The 15763-nt window shown below is 33.6% G+C and overlaps 1 protein-coding gene across 6 annotated transcripts in view; it reads left to right on the plus strand.

Moving 5' to 3' along the window:
- The window catches only part of KLHDC1 (kelch domain containing 1), a 42561-nt gene that overhangs the window by 18775 nt on the left and 8023 nt on the right, over positions 1–15763 (plus strand). For 4 of the 6 annotated variants that reach the window (XM_072838475.1, XM_072838478.1, XM_072838474.1 and 1 more), the window contains 7 exons: positions 65–143; positions 1847–1930; positions 4425–4508; positions 5148–5206; positions 7585–7697; positions 9105–9177; positions 13947–14031. In XM_072838475.1, the coding sequence (XP_072694576.1) occupies positions 65–143; positions 1847–1930; positions 4425–4508; positions 5148–5206; positions 7585–7697; positions 9105–9177; positions 13947–14031 (577 nt within the window). Of the gene's footprint in view, positions 1–64; positions 144–1846; positions 1931–4424; positions 4509–5147; positions 5207–7584; positions 7698–9104; positions 9178–11159; positions 11355–13946; positions 14032–15763 lie in introns of all 6 variants that reach the window. The other 2 variants (XR_012036566.1, XM_072838473.1) reach the window with 2 other exon arrangements.

A 15763-nucleotide genomic window follows, 5' to 3' on the forward strand; every position in this document is an offset into this window, starting at 1 on the left:
AACTTTCAATGAACAGACTGGAAATAGAACTTCTAAAGTGTGTTCTTTTGTTCTTGTTTTTCAGATTAATATATTTTGGTGGCTATGGGTGTAGGAGACACAATGAACTCCAAGACTGTTTTGATGTTCATGATGCATCTTGGGTAAGAGAGTAATCACTGTTTACATTTTCCTCTAATTTATTTATTTAATTTTTTATTTTTAAAGATTTTATTTATTTATGTATGAGAGACACAGAGAGAGAGGCAGAGACAGGCAGAGGGAGAAGCAGGCTCCTTGCAGGGAGCCCGATGTGGGACTCGATCCCGGGATCCCGGGGTCACGCCCAGAGCTAAAGGCAGATGCTCAACCACTGAGCCACCCAGGCGTCCCCCTTTTCCTCTAATTTAGTATCAACTGAAAGTCTTTAGAAATAATGAGCCCAATCTTTCTCAGTTTAACCTGCCATAATTGACACTATGAAAAAAATGTATTTTCTCATTTTTGGATTTAGATTCAGTTGGAGGAGTTTCTCTTACCTAGTAGTATTAGCCTTCGTGGCTACTGGCAGAGTAATTGCTTACCTTATTAATCACTTACATCTGCTTCTGTTAGATAAGTAGAGGTTTTAGGACAATTTGGAAAAACTTCATTCGTAGACAACCAGAATGGCTGTTGCTTAGGTATGTCCACCAGAACTGTTCATAGCTCAGGCTGACCTCTGTATGACAGTAAGTTGGTAGTGATATTACCCTTCCTATTTATTCTTATTGGTTAGCTAATAAATTGTTAACTAATGAAATAAGACATGACATAAAAACAAAAATCTTTTAAAAGATAACTTTAAAAACCATTGATCCCAGCACCAAGATACATAGTAGTTCTCTGGTTTTACCTTCTACTAGCATATATTATTATTGCACATTATAATGTAAATATATATGTACATTTCATGTGTATCTTTTTATATATGAGTATTTGAAAAGATTGCTGTGTATTTACATGGTTTCTGAGTTTTTAGAACAAAATATCTTTAAAGTTTTGCTACTTACAGTATTACTGATAATTTTCAGAAATATAAGTTCCCATTACTTACATCTACATATTTTTATTCATTCTTTTTCTCCCCTAGTACAGTTAGGCTAAGGATCATGTCCTGAAGTTTCTGGTATACAAGTAGATTTTTTTCATTTATATTTTAAGCTAAGTGAATTGTTTAGTTTGTTTGACTTGTTTGGCAAGTTCTGACAAAAATGAATGATGTATTAGTGGCATAGAACATAAAACTGACACAGGTGTAAGTAAAGTAGTAATAGAGGATTTCAACAATCCAGAGAGGCTAAATATAGTATAATTGCTAAGTGGTTGCCTTGCTAACAATTTTGTCTCTTTGAAGACAAAGAAGAGTGAGCACAAGTTTGACCTCTAAGAACAAATTGCTTGATTAAGTTGAAGTAATTGGAACTTTTTGGAAAAAGGAACCTTGGTCCCCTAAAGTTCCTAATTGAAACGATTAGGAATTCTGAGCATGTACTCTAGGAAAACAGATTGCAAAATAGAAGTGTCATTTTGTCCTCTACAATTTTAAAAGAGACAATTCCTTGAGGGAATTGGAAGATTATCAACAAGTTATGACTCACTGCAAACAATGCTATGAGAAGAGACGTTGCCAGGTGGTGGCTGCTACTACTGGTTAGAGGCCACACTTTGTGAGTCACTAGTGTATGCATTAGCTTTATGACTATGGTAACACTTAACACTATATTTTAATGATGTCTATTATTCTACTGGTAAATATGCAATGAAATTTATTACAATAACCTAAAAATTAAAAAAGCTTAAAATATTCTAAAAATTCCTGTTTTAGGAAGAACAGATATTCTGGGGATGGCATAATGATGTTCATGTATTTGATACAAAGACACAGAACTGGTTTCAACCAGAAATCAAAGTAAGTATTGTAAAAAGTTACCTTTATATTTATATATTCATTGATACTTTAAAAGGATATTTTTTTGCTGTGTTATTTGGATTTTAGCAATCAAGTTTATGACCATATAATCCCTTAAGTACTGTCACTAATACTTTTTTTTTAATCACCTATTTTTCTCCAGGTTAGCTAAGGTTTCTAGAAAAATTTTCTTTTTTTTTAGAAAAATTTTCTGAAGATGGTACCGTCACCATTCTTTACCCACAAGTGTGACATCCTGATTCAATGATGGCACTTTTAAAATATCTTTTTATAATCCAGTCCACAATTTTGAAAAGCCCATATTTCATAAACTCTTGAAATCTACGTGCAGTTAAAGCATGACAAAAATACATTATTATACTCTTTCATGTGCTGGTGAGCAAACACAAGTTCAAATTAGCTTATGCAATAATGAATTTTTACATAGAGGCAAGGTATATTTTGGAGTGGCTCACACAGTGGAAAGCTGCAGGGACTAGGGCCTGAGGAGCTAGAGCAAGTTACTGAACATCATCACAACATCTTGCATCTGTCTTTGTAACCAGTGCACAATGTGATGATCTCAGAGACTCTAAAAAATTACATCTGCCCTCTCAAACTCTTGGTGTCTCAAATTCCACAGTAAGAACTTCACTCGTGCCTTAAGCCAAACAGTGCTTTATCACTTATTAAAACTCTTCCATTAACTGATAGCACTTTCCTATACTTTACTTTGAATAAATATAGCAGTTCTTTTCTCTAGAGAAGTTTTGGGTTGGTGGGAAAAGAGAATATAATGGGTTGATGAATGAATGAGATCTGAAGGAAACATCTGCATAATTTCCATATGTTCATGGTAGGTGCCTTTGCATATGCATTTCATTCCAAGTTCTGAAAGAACTCTTTAAACATTTTCAGTGCATTGGCTACTGAATGTGGGCATAGGAAATTTAAGCTCTACATCCAATATCACAACTTTTCAGGATTACTTGAATGACTGTCCTGAAGCCAAGACAGTAAGAAATAATTTAGATATTACCAATTTAATACTTAAATAAGTGAGAGAGAACTTTCTGAAATGTGGTTCCCAGCCATCTGGCAAAACACAATTTTTATTATTACTCCATTCCTGATCTGAAATTTTGGAAAAATTATTCTACTATATACACATTTATTATAAAATAAAATAAATATTGACCTTCTATCAAATGCATTTAATAGCTACCTAAAGCTTCTGAATAAGCTGAGTTCATGAAATAAATAAATAAATAAATAATAAAGCTGAGTTCATGTAACTCCAAACAAAAACAAAGAAATGGCATTTGTGTTAATCCATGTGTCTAACTGCCTAAATAATGCACAATGCTTATTAAGTTGCTTGAAATACTGAAAATAACTCAAGGATCTCTATTACTAATACATTGCTCTTAAGGGGTAAAAATCCCATGTAGGAAAAACACTTTCAACACTTCCATTTTATAGATGACACACTAAATGTCTTTCTAAAGTACACAGCTCTTTTAGGACAGAATTAGAATGCAAATCCATTTTTTTTCCAACTTTGACATCAACTGGTACACTCTACTATGCTGCCTTGTCTTTTGATGCTGATATTTGAGAATAATAAAGTACTTTAAGAATGTCTCTAAAAAATGAATAAAGTGGATTCCAGCTACAACTAGTCAGATAAACTTTTGGATAAAATATAAATAATATAAGAACTTATTTGAAGAAATCACCAGAGAAATTACAGTGAAAATATTGGTAAATGCAAACTAAAATAGGGTCAAGTGTATGTGAGACTGTTGGAGGGGGCTATGGACTGAGGTAAGAAGAGAAAGGAGTCAGAGAAAGACAAAAAGTAAAGATCAGGATGAGTAAATTTCATTATTTTTTAAAGGATTTATTTATTTATTTGAGAGAGAGAGAGAGCATGAGTGGGGTAGGGAGAGGCAAAGGGAGAGAAAGAAGCTCAAGCAGACTCCCCGCTGAGCTCAGACCCATGGTGGGACTAATCTACAATCTTGAGACCATGACCTGAACCAAAATCAAGAGTCAGGTGCCCAACCAACTGCCCATAAATTTCATTCTTGAAGAATGGTATTTGTCTGTAATCATTACTATTTATTTTTTTAATATATATTTTAAAGATTCTATTTATTTGAGAGAGTAGAACAAGTAGGAGGAGCAACAGAGGGAGACAGAGAAGCAGACTTTCTGCTGAACAGGGAGCTTGATGTGGGTCTAGATCTCAGGACCCTGAGATCATTACCTGAGTGGAAGGCAGATGGTTAGCCAACTGAATCACCCAGGTGCCTCTATAATCATTACTATTTAGAATGAACTTCTGCGTTAGGACTTTTATTGAGTTACAGAGGCAATGGTGGTTTGGTAGTCAGGCATTTCTTATACTCAGCATAGGAGTGTGACTTCCTTAGACTTCCTTAGAGATGTTTCAAGGCTTTGCCCTCTGTTTTCGCATGTCTTCTTGCAGGGTGGAGTTCCACCACAGCCACGCGCCGCGCACACGTGTGCAGTTCTTGGGAATAAGGGCTATATCTTTGGAGGACGTGTTTTGGTTAGTGTTTTTAATGGATATGATATTTTTATATGTGATTCTTCTTACAAAAATTATTTTCTGATTTGGGGGAACAACTGAATATTCAAATTATCTAGATACTAAATTGCCATTTAATAACTATTATTTATTTTTAATCTCCTAAACAGACTATAACAAGTAATCACAGATGATTTATAAATCATATTTTAATGAGAGAATCCTTCAATGCATAACCAGAAAAGTTTAACTTCTTAATATTTAAATCCTGTTAGTTTTTTTTTTTAAGATTTTATTTATTCATTCATGAGAGAGAGAGGCAGAGACATAGGCAGAGGGAGAAGCAGTCTCCCTGCAGGAAGCCCAGTGTGGTACTGGATCCTGGGACTCCAGGATCACGTCCTGAGCCAAAGGCAGATGCTCAATCACTGAGCTACCCAGGCATCCCAAATCCTGTTAGTTTTCTTCTTTTCCCTTTGACACATTAATTGGGTAGCTCTATATTAATTTTATTAACCCTTAACATGGTTTCCCAACATGCAAACTTCTGATGTTAAGTAAAATGGAGATGGTCTATTTTTAATCTGAACTAATTTTAAAACTGAAATTTTAGCCCATAAAAGATGTAAAACACAGACTAATAACACACTTTTGTTTTAGCAAACTAGGATGAATGATTTGCACTATCTGAACTTAGATACCTGGACTTGGTCTGGAAGGTAAGTTTGAGATTTAAGTATATTTTAATCGAAAGGAGTATGTGTGTGTGTGTGTGTGTGTGTGTGTGTGTGTGTGTGTGTGTTTGGGACTGTAATCCAAATTTAAGTCTGTAAAACTGAACTAGTATCATTTTCTTCAGATTATATATCTAATATAGGAATATACAGATTTAAATTCAGAGTTTGTTCTTTAACCAAACCATATAAAACTTGAGAATACCAGCAGTTGAAAAGTGACTATGTAAAAGTACTGGTTTTATATTAAATATTCTTGAGAACTGGTCAGTAGAAGAAATAAAGGAACAGTTTATTGGGATCATCACAAGTAAACAAAATGAAGTTGGTAAAAGTCAGATTTTATTTGTAGTTCAAAATATATGTTTAACAATAGAACAAATCCATTTAGCTATCATTTCAGCTGTTCATGTAATGAGATGGAACCATAGCTATATATTATTCCAAAATAAAAATACTATTAAAAATGAAACTGTGAAAGTGCCAGAAATGAAGATAGCAGATTGTTTAAAATCTTGGCATAGAGAAAGTTTTTCTAAAGATGGTATAAACCCAGAATTCATAAATGAAAAGACTGTTAAGACCACGTAAGAATTAAGTTTTTCTGTATAGAAAACTATATCAAAGTTAAAAGGCAAATTGGAAAATTCAAACAAAAAACAAACTGGAAGTCATATTTGCAGTATTTTTAACAGAGCTCAAACCCACAGGAACTCAGAAAATCAGTAAGAAAAAGACAATCCAACAGAAAAGTGGACAAAGAACATAAATGAGCAACTCATAGAAGAAATACAAATGGGCAAAAATTATTTTAAAAAGATGTTCAACCTTAAAGACAATCAAAGAAATGGAGCTAAAAATAATAGTTTTCACTTACCAGATAAAGAGGATTACAAATGACCAGTGTGCTAGGTTGTAATAACACAATTAGTGGGAGTATAAATTAGTACAGTTTTTCTGGAAGATAGTTTGACAGTATGTTTAAAATGTAAAATCAAATTTCTACTTTCATCCAGAATTTCTCTAAAGACAATAATTGTGTGTGTGTATGAGTGCGTGTATTACAACATTATTATAAAAGCAAAAGCTAGAGGTCATCCCTCATGTTCACAAGCAGGGATTCTTTAAACCCTGGTTCATTTGCCCAGTGGGCCACCATACTTCCATTACCAAAGGAAGTTACACTCATAGAAATATTCTAAAATATTAGTTGAATGAAAAAAGTTGCAAAGCAGAATATATGATCTCATTTATATATTTTTAATAGGCTAAATGTACATTAAAGCCTAAAGAGATATATACAAAATTATTACTATTTCCTATTGCTAGAGGACAAGATTATAAGAGCATGCTCCTTTTTAAAAATACTTTTGTGGTTGTTGAACATTTTGTAACCAAAATAATTCTTATAGTCAACACAAACAGTAAAAATAATTCCATTTTGGAAAAAATAATTTTATCTTTCACAAATGGCCCAGATTATTCTGGAACATTTCAGAATGCTGGAGAACGATATTTTCTCACCTCCTAAATTAAACTTTTGTACTTATGTTTGGTTTTTTTTACTTTATTTTAAAGATTTTATTTATTATTTGACAGAAAAAGAAAGAGACAGTAGAAGCAGGAAGGAATAGCTGAGGGAGAGGGGAAACAGGATCCTCTGCTGAGCAAGGAGCTAGACATGGGGCTCAGTCCCAAAACCTTGGGATCATGACCTGAGTCAAAGGCAGACACTTAACCGACTGAGCCACCCAGGCGCCCCATGTTTTTATTTTTTTTTAAGAATAAGGCAGTATTTTTTGAAATCTTTAGAGATTTATCCTGGATCTGGAATGGCTTATACCTTTATTTTGAAACTAGAATAGCTAGCATTTTCAGGTGAAGAAGCTTTGGGAAATTATACAGCAAGTAAACCAAAGTAAAAGCAACAACACCCAAATCCCATAATGTCCTTGAGGAAATCAACTGAATATACAAAATTGAACATCGGCCAACAGTAAAAAGTTACAGACATGAAAATAATTATGTTGAAAATTTGAGGAAGTTATATGGATTAAACAACAAGAAACTTATGAAATATGCCCTGGGAATTAACTGGGAATTCGCTTTCTAATTTTCAGTCTGTGTTCTGTGACCAGGTGGAATGGACGCTAAATAGAAAGATTGTTTTAAATGGAAAGATTGTTTAAATTCACCTAAGCATTTAAGAATGTTTTTAAAATCTTAATGGAAGTGAAGATAGTAAAATCAGCTTTTTAAAAAAGTTGTGAGGGCAGTTTTTTATCTGAGATGATCAAAAACCTTTTCTTTTTACTAACATAGTAAGTAGATTTATATATATATATTTTTTCCCCTTGCCACAGGATTCCTGTTAATGGAGAAAACCCCAAACATCGGTCATGGCATACTTTAACACCAATAGCTGATGATAAACTTTTTCTATTTGGTGGACTAAGTGCAGACAATATTCCATTAAGTAAGTCAATTAAAGTTTAGCCTACAATTATTATTTCATTCTTTTTTCTTAATCATATTTGATACTTAAGATGTCTTTCTTTTTATTTTTTTATTTTCAACTGTATGCTTGCATTAAGAATTAGAAGACCCCTTTGCTTTATTTAGTACCTTTGGCTCTCCATGTTCTCCTGTTTCCTAGGTATATAGAAAAGGAAGGGTGGTTGAACCTAGATGAATTAAAGCCCCTTTCAACTATAATATTCTGTGATTCTGTGCCTTCCTGATTTTTGATCCAGATTCTTACACTGTAGGCTGGAATGGGGATTAGAAGAACAGTCTTCCCCAGAAGGCTCTGGAAATATAAGGTGGGAAGGCCAGTTGCTTCTCTTTTTGTTCCAGAACTATAAAGGAAAGTGCTTAGCCAGAATCTTTAAACTCCTGTCATTGCTGATTCCAATGGCTAGGTTTTGTAATGTGGGTTTTTTTTTTTTTTCCCAGCAGTAAAATTGTGACATCAGTATAGACACATGACCAAGAGTATCCGTTTCTTAGTTTGGTATGTTAGATGTTTTGTGTTTTCTTAACCCAGAAATTTTCCATGACTAGAGATGTGTTCATAAGAGACTCATTTATATAATTCCATATAGGATCTGGAAACAGTGACTTATTTTTCAACAAAAATTGAGCATCAGCTGTGCATCTGGCAGTCTGCTGGGCAACAAACTCCAGAGGCTGGTTAGAGAAACAGGAGTTTCTAGTAGTGGATGTTAGTTACTGCGGATTGTTATGCTTCTCCAATTTGAAGGTTTTAATTAAAAGAGATTTGGAGTCTAATAAAAAAACATCTATTTTTTTTTCAGTAGGGCTTGTTTAATATCATGTCTTTTTGAGCTCTAATGTTTTTAATTACAATTTGCTGTTTTGGGTCATTGACATGTGGGAAATTCCATGTCCTAACTCTTAGTCTAGTTGGTTTCCTCCTGTACAGACTCAGCCTAACTTCTGGCTAGTATGTGAATTCTTTTAATTTTGTTGACTATGATAGTAGCATTGTGGTAATGAGATAATGGCATTGTGGTTCTGTAAAAAAATGTATTTTTTAAAGCGATATTTACTGAAGTATATATGGGGAAAATGACAGGAGATCTAGGATTTGCTTTAGAGTAATTGAGCCACAAGAATAACAAAAAAAAAAAAAAAAAGAGATAAACTAGGCACATGTGATAAAATCTTGGTAGTTGAATCTGCAATATGTGAGGGCTCATTGTCATGGTCACTCTACCTTTGTATATTTCTAAAAATTTTTTTGAGTAAATATGCATACATACAAAAGATAGTTGCATAAATGTAGCATTATAAATTGGGGAAATTTTAAATTTTATCCCAAAGACCTAATCTGAATTTCTGAACTGTCATAATATTGCAGGTGATGGTTGGATTTATAATGTCATAACAAATGGTTGGAAACAACTTATTCACTTACCTAAAACAAGACCCAGGTAAGTCTAGAAATTAATGAATAGTAAAATAGTTAAGAATTTCTGAAGTATTAAAATATAGCACTGATTTTATAGTGTTTGCCATTAAAATCATAAATCATCAAGAAAGATCTTTCAAATAAGCTTGATGTTACCTAAATGATTTAATTATCATTTTAATTATATCTGATTGTTAGAAATGATCTATTCTGTTTTCTTTTCTTTTTTTTTTTTATTCTGTTTTCATCTATGTTTAAATATTTGAAAATGTTACTCTTTTAGGTAAATGTATAATCTTTCCTGATAAATATGAAAAGGCTAAGAAATTGGAAGTATCATATGTTAATTTTTTTTGATAAGTAGACAAGAATGAGTTTGGCTTTAGTAGTTATTTATTTTTGGAAGAGGTTTATTTCAATGTAATGAGAAAATTACTTTCATGTTGATCAAATAGATGGCAGATTGTTATTTTATTAACTGATGTATTCATTAATATAAATTTTTTGAAAAAGAAACATGTTATTTGTGGTATATTATAGAGTGAAAGTTGTAGAAACAATGTATTTTTAGACCACAATTGATCCTTGAACAACATGAGTTTGAACTGCATGGATCTACTTATTATATGGATTTTTAAAATAAATACAGTACTGTAAATGTATTTTCCATATGATTTTCTTAATAAAATTTTATTTTTTAAAATATGAGTCTAGTTGACATACAATGTCAGCTTCACATGTACAACATGGTGATTCTACAACTCCATACATTGTCCTATGCTCCCCACAATTGTAGGAAACATCTGTCACCATACAATGCTACTACTGTGCCAGCAAGTATATTCCCATGCTTTACCTTTTATTTCCTTGAGTTATTCATCCATAACTGGAAGCCTGTATCTCCCAATACTCTTCACCCATTTTGCTAATCACTCCATTACCTTTTCCTTTCAATCATCAGGGTGTGTTCATAGATCTCATTTTGCTTTTTATTTATTTGGTTTTTTTTATAACATTTTCTTTTCTCTAACTCACTTTATTGTAAGAATACAATATATAATACATGTAACATACAAAATATGTATTTATTGACTTTATGTTATTGGTAAAACTTCTGGTCAACAGTAGGCTAGTAATACTTAAGTTTTGAGGAGCCAAAAGTTATATGTCAATTTTCAACTCTGGGAGGTATCAGCATCCCAACCCCTACGTTGTTCAAGGGTCAACTGTACAAAGAAAACCACATTGGTATTGTAATTCTTTTTATTCTAATTTAAGTGAGTAGTATAATAAAAATACATTCATAAGAAATTCAGAGTCAGCACGTTATAATCATTAGTTAGTAATTTTACTCTTTTCCTTGCTATGTATTTCAGAATTTTTTTGCTATAGATTATGTATAGTATGAAGTCAACTTAATGGTATGCATTTCAGAAGTTTAATAAGTAGCAATGAAGCAACTTACTTGAGAAAAAGGCCTGAAAATTTTTGTATATATTTCAGTGCCTATATCTATATTAATATGCACGTTTAGAGTTTATCATATCTACATATGTGATTCTTATATTTTCATGTGTAAAAATTCATTGGAGTGTATTATTTTAGCAATTTGGATCTTTTGAAATGCATTTTTTAATTTAAAGAGTTTTATATTAAGATATGGGAGCCCAGAGTTCTAGTCCTTGCTCAGCCAAGTCACTTAATGAAACTGAGCAATAATTTCTTCATCCCATGAAATGAGGGAGTTGGACTAGAGAAGCTCTTAGTTCTCTTGCAGTTGTTTGAACAATCAATGAATTCTTCAATTAACGAATGCATTAATTTTGGACCAAAGTGATAGTAAGAATGTTTAATTTTTAAATTGCTCCTATTTTATAATTCAATCCTTAATAAGTAATTAGAGCAACACAACTATTATCAATAATATATTAGTTAGAACTGAGCTATGTAAAGAGATTTCTTTGAATTCAGCTGATATGTCATGTAAATAATATGCTTTATTAGAATGTTTAGGTGATAAGTTTAGAGCAGCTGTGAGAGGACATAAACTATCAGTCTAGAGACAAAACATCAGGTTGCAAGCTAGATGTCACCAAAATCAAGGCAGGAAAGGCTTTCCAGTGTTCTTCGATGATGAAGTCCAGGCCAGAGTTTCCCTAAGGCAGATAAGACAGAGGCAAATCTATCTTCAGGTATGAGGTGAGGAGAAGAACAGGTGGGATACAGTTTAGTGTAAGGAGAACATATATATGTGTATGTGTACTAATTTTTTATGAGTGAGAATTTACTTAACATCTAAATACATTTTGTACAAATTGTTCCAAGTTTTGAAATGTAAATGGCCCAATTCTCCTCTTGTAATTCCACAGCAGGATTTCTTGACCTTGGCACTATTGGCATTTTGGACCAAATTATTCTTTGTTATTAGGAGTGTCTTGTGCACTGTAGGATGTTTAGCAGCATTTTTGGCCTTTATCCACTAGATGCCAGTAGTACTGCCCCCCCCCCATACCTGGAATTATGACAACCAAAAATATTTCAGATATTGTCAAATGTTCTTTGGGGGCCAAATCTGCCCTGGTTGAAAACCACTGTTCTATAGCGTGGCACTCTTTTCTCCAGGTCTCACCATAGTTGGAGCAATGCTTGGTTGAAAGGCCATCTATATAGCTATATCTCATTGCCTGTAAAAGTGGCTGTCAGCAAGGACCCTTTTTTTTTTTTTTAACGTGTCTGTAAAAGAAGTCCAACAAAGTGTTGACCTATGGAGCCTCAGGGACTTCCTGTTGGATCCCATTACTATTGCTGAAGTTATACATGGCCTTCTCACCCTGGAAATTTAGCATTCCTTGTATTCTCTTCCTTTTATCCAATCCCCCTCCCCAAGCCCACATCATAATCTGGATGTCATGAAGACTTATATCAATTCATGTTCTACCATATAAGTTGGAGAATTGGGCAGAGTATTTCCTAAACAAAATCCCTTAAGACTCAGTTCTATCCTGGGTCCTGAGTGCAACTGTCGTTGGGTGTGTGAGTGATTGTTTGAGGAAAGTATTTAATTTAACACATTGTGCATAATCCTACTGTTTGCACTTGTGGGAGTTGAGTGAAAAGGTTAAATGTACTAAAAATAAGTTACGTGGTAATAAAATAATGTGTAATGAGGTGTCTTTTGGTCTGTTAAGGAAAGTCATCAAAATTCTCTCAGAGTCAGAGCAATGACTTTGTAAAATTCTTGATTTATCTTTTAAAATTGAGAAATTTACATGTACTTTTTTTCCTGAGAGTGAGAGCTCCCAGAAATATTGAATTTTATGAAACATAAGATTATTCTTTGTAAATAATGTGAAATTGGAGATGAATATGAGCTATTAGATCATTTCCACACCATGCTCTATTCTTATGAGATAATTTATTTAATAATTTAATTAAATATGGTGGTTTTGTATTTCCTTTTGTTAATTAGACTTTTTGAGCACCCACTGGATGCAGAACACCATATTTAGGCATTTTTAAAGAGAAGCATAAAATTAGATTACTCAAGTTCCAGTGGTGTGCTGGTAAAGGGTTAACAACTGCTTTCCAGGAAAAACAAAACAAAAAAGCCCTAATTTGTAGTGTTACTGTGGTCAATTTCAAGCTACCTATGTGATGGCACTGAACATGGATTTGGCAGAATTTATTTTAACTACCTGGTAAGCTACTTCCAGCACACCATTGTCAAATTTTGATCCAAGGATCTCATATGTGGACCTTTAGAAGATCCACACATCAAATAATTAAAGTAGTATATAGAACAGTTTATCTTCAAATGTAAGGCAGAAGATTATAAAATGAGCACATAAATGTTCAAAGGTGCTAACCAGAGAGGAAAGTAGAGCCAGTTTGTTTGGGTATTTTGACACTTCCTGGGGATTTTGAACCTGTGTTAAAGGCTCTGAAAGAATGATTTCTCATCCTAAACATAAGACACAGGGTGAGCAAAAGCCTACAGATAGATAAGCTTTTCTCTTAGGAGACACAAATAAATGAACTTGATTGGAGTAGAGGGTTAATTGCAGGGGGAGGAAGCTAAGAATTAAGAATTATGGGAAAAAGAAATAATGGTTTTCTTTTTAAAGAAATAATTGTTGATCGTGATTATGAGCCTAAGAAAAATGGCACAGTTGCTTCCTGATCAGGACATGCTCATGGTTAAAAACATGTGAAAAATATTATTTGTCAGCTAAATATAGCTGAGAGAGAGTAGAGACAGAAAAACCAATAATAATTCTGGTATTCTGTACCCAGAGTGCTAAGTAGTGTGACAGTATAAATGTGAAGGGATTGCCATGTTGGGTTTGTTAGGTGTTGGGGAACAGAAAACAGGAAAGAAAATTCAAAAGTGATTAAAAAAAAAAAACCAGTAACATGGCAGATCATAATAAGAAACTTGGGAAAGGGGACCATTTCACCAATAGGCTGATCAGTTTCTTTTTAATTCATTTTATTTCAGTGATAAAGTCTATGAGATAAAGAGGTTAGAAAAAGGTTGGGGAATATAATAGAAAAGAGTTATTGGGAGTTACCTCCTTAATTGACATGATTTAATGAGAATCTAATCTTTTAGTGATTCTAGAGGAATCTTCAAAATCTAATCTCTTTTAGGATATGCCAAAGGTTCAAGTTCAATCATGCCCATTTTGAAATAGATTAAAAGTGAAAATGTGCAGTTTAATATGGATTTATATGTCACATACAGTTTCTTTCTTCATAATATTTTACTCTGCTTATAATTTTCAATTATAGGTTATGGCATACGGCCTGTTTGGGGAAAGAAAATGAAATAATGGTATTTGGTGGGAGCAAGGATGATTTACTTTCCTTGGATACAGTAAGAAATTTTCATATCTAAATATTTCCTCTGAGTAGTTTTGTTAATCAAACTAAATGGCTGTTCAGTAAGATTGTTGATATTCCCACATTGCAAAATATGGAAGAATATTAAATGTTACTCTGTAGTGTGATTAATCTTCAGAATGAGTGGCTTTTGTGAAGCATTTAAGGATATTTTGAGTTTACAAGTCAAAATAGGTCTATTAATCTCATTAGTCAAATTATTAAGAAGATTTTACTTATTTATTCATGAGGGATACAGAGAGAGATAAGCAGAGACACAGGCAGAGGGGGAGAAGCAGGCTCCATGCAGGAAGCCCGATGCAGGACTGGATCCCAGGACCCCGGGATCACGCCCTGAGCCAAAGGCAGATGCTCAACCGCTGAGCCACCCGGGTCTCCCACGAAGAGGTTTTAAAGGAGGACTCTTCCTTTCCTCTTTGAGCCTCATCATAGTATGGGTGTTTTTAATTTTTTGAAATTAAAATATTTGCAAATTATAGATATTTCATAAGAATATATATAATGTATATATAAACTAAATAGAGTAATAAATACCCATGAAATTTGATGCCTCACTTAATAACTAGAACACCAATGCTAGCTTCTCCCATCAAGAGGAATGCAGTTTGAAATTTTTAAGTGTATTTTTCTTTTTATTCTATGTGTCTTTTGCCATTGCTTTACCCATTTTATATTTAAGATGAAAGCATTCCAGTTTTAAAATTCGATAAAACTAAGGTCAAAGAAATAAATTAATAACTTTTGGAGAGCATCATTCTTTCACTTCTAGCACCTCGGCCAATTCAGAGCAAGGTAGTCATGCCCATACTGTGTTGTGATGGGACAGGAGCTCAGGATCGGTTGCCCTGGTTTGTATAGGGCATTGGGAATAGCTAGCCTCTGAGCTGGCAGGGATAGGGTGCACCAGCCAGAATCCAGCCACCTTGGCGCCAGCTCACTGACACATGATCTCCAGAGTTGTGCCTGCCATGTGGCAAACCGTGAAATGAGCTGGCTTATCTCCAGGGAATTTGGTTTACTTTTAGTTTTGAAGCCTCTGATTTAAACACTACATACATTGAAAGTTTTAGAACTTTTCTTTGGCTGAGAATTCAGTTTTTCAACAAAAGATTAAAACCACGACTTTGCATTTAATTAAAAAGCAAATTTTGTGGTTTGTCTTCTTTTTCTTGGCACTAGAAATCAGTAGGATACAGAGTTTATCATTAAAACAGGAATTCTGGGATGCCTGGGTGGCTCAGCAGTTGAGCGTCTGCCTTTGGCAGGGTGGCATGTTCCTGGGGTCGGGCTCCCTACATGGAGCCTGCTTCTCCTTCTGCCTGTGTCTCTGCCTCTCTGTGTGTGTATCTCTCAGGAATAAACAAAGTCTTAAAAAAAAACAGGAATTTTGATTAAAATCATGATCATAAATTATGAAATTCTACAGACTTCTCTGAAAGGATTAGGGACATTTTCTGCTGATTCTTTGACACTAACTTTTAGATGAGAGAATCATTATTCATAAAATCTTCTGGATCTTTTGGAAGTAGATTTCCAAATGAAGATTCCCAGGATTTGGAAAAGAGAAACAAGATAAAGAAATTTTAAATAAGAGTCATTTGGAAGAGAAAGTTCTGCTTAAAAAACAAAAAAGCTTGAAAACCACCACTTTTCTCATTTTGAACTCACTGTTCTAAGAGAAGAACATGCATCTGAGTTTAAATTTG

The sequence above is a fragment of the Canis lupus genome, chromosome 9, assembly GCF_048164855.1.
Source record: "Canis lupus baileyi chromosome 9, mCanLup2.hap1, whole genome shotgun sequence".
NCBI classification, from domain to species: domain Eukaryota; kingdom Metazoa; phylum Chordata; class Mammalia; order Carnivora; family Canidae; genus Canis; species Canis lupus.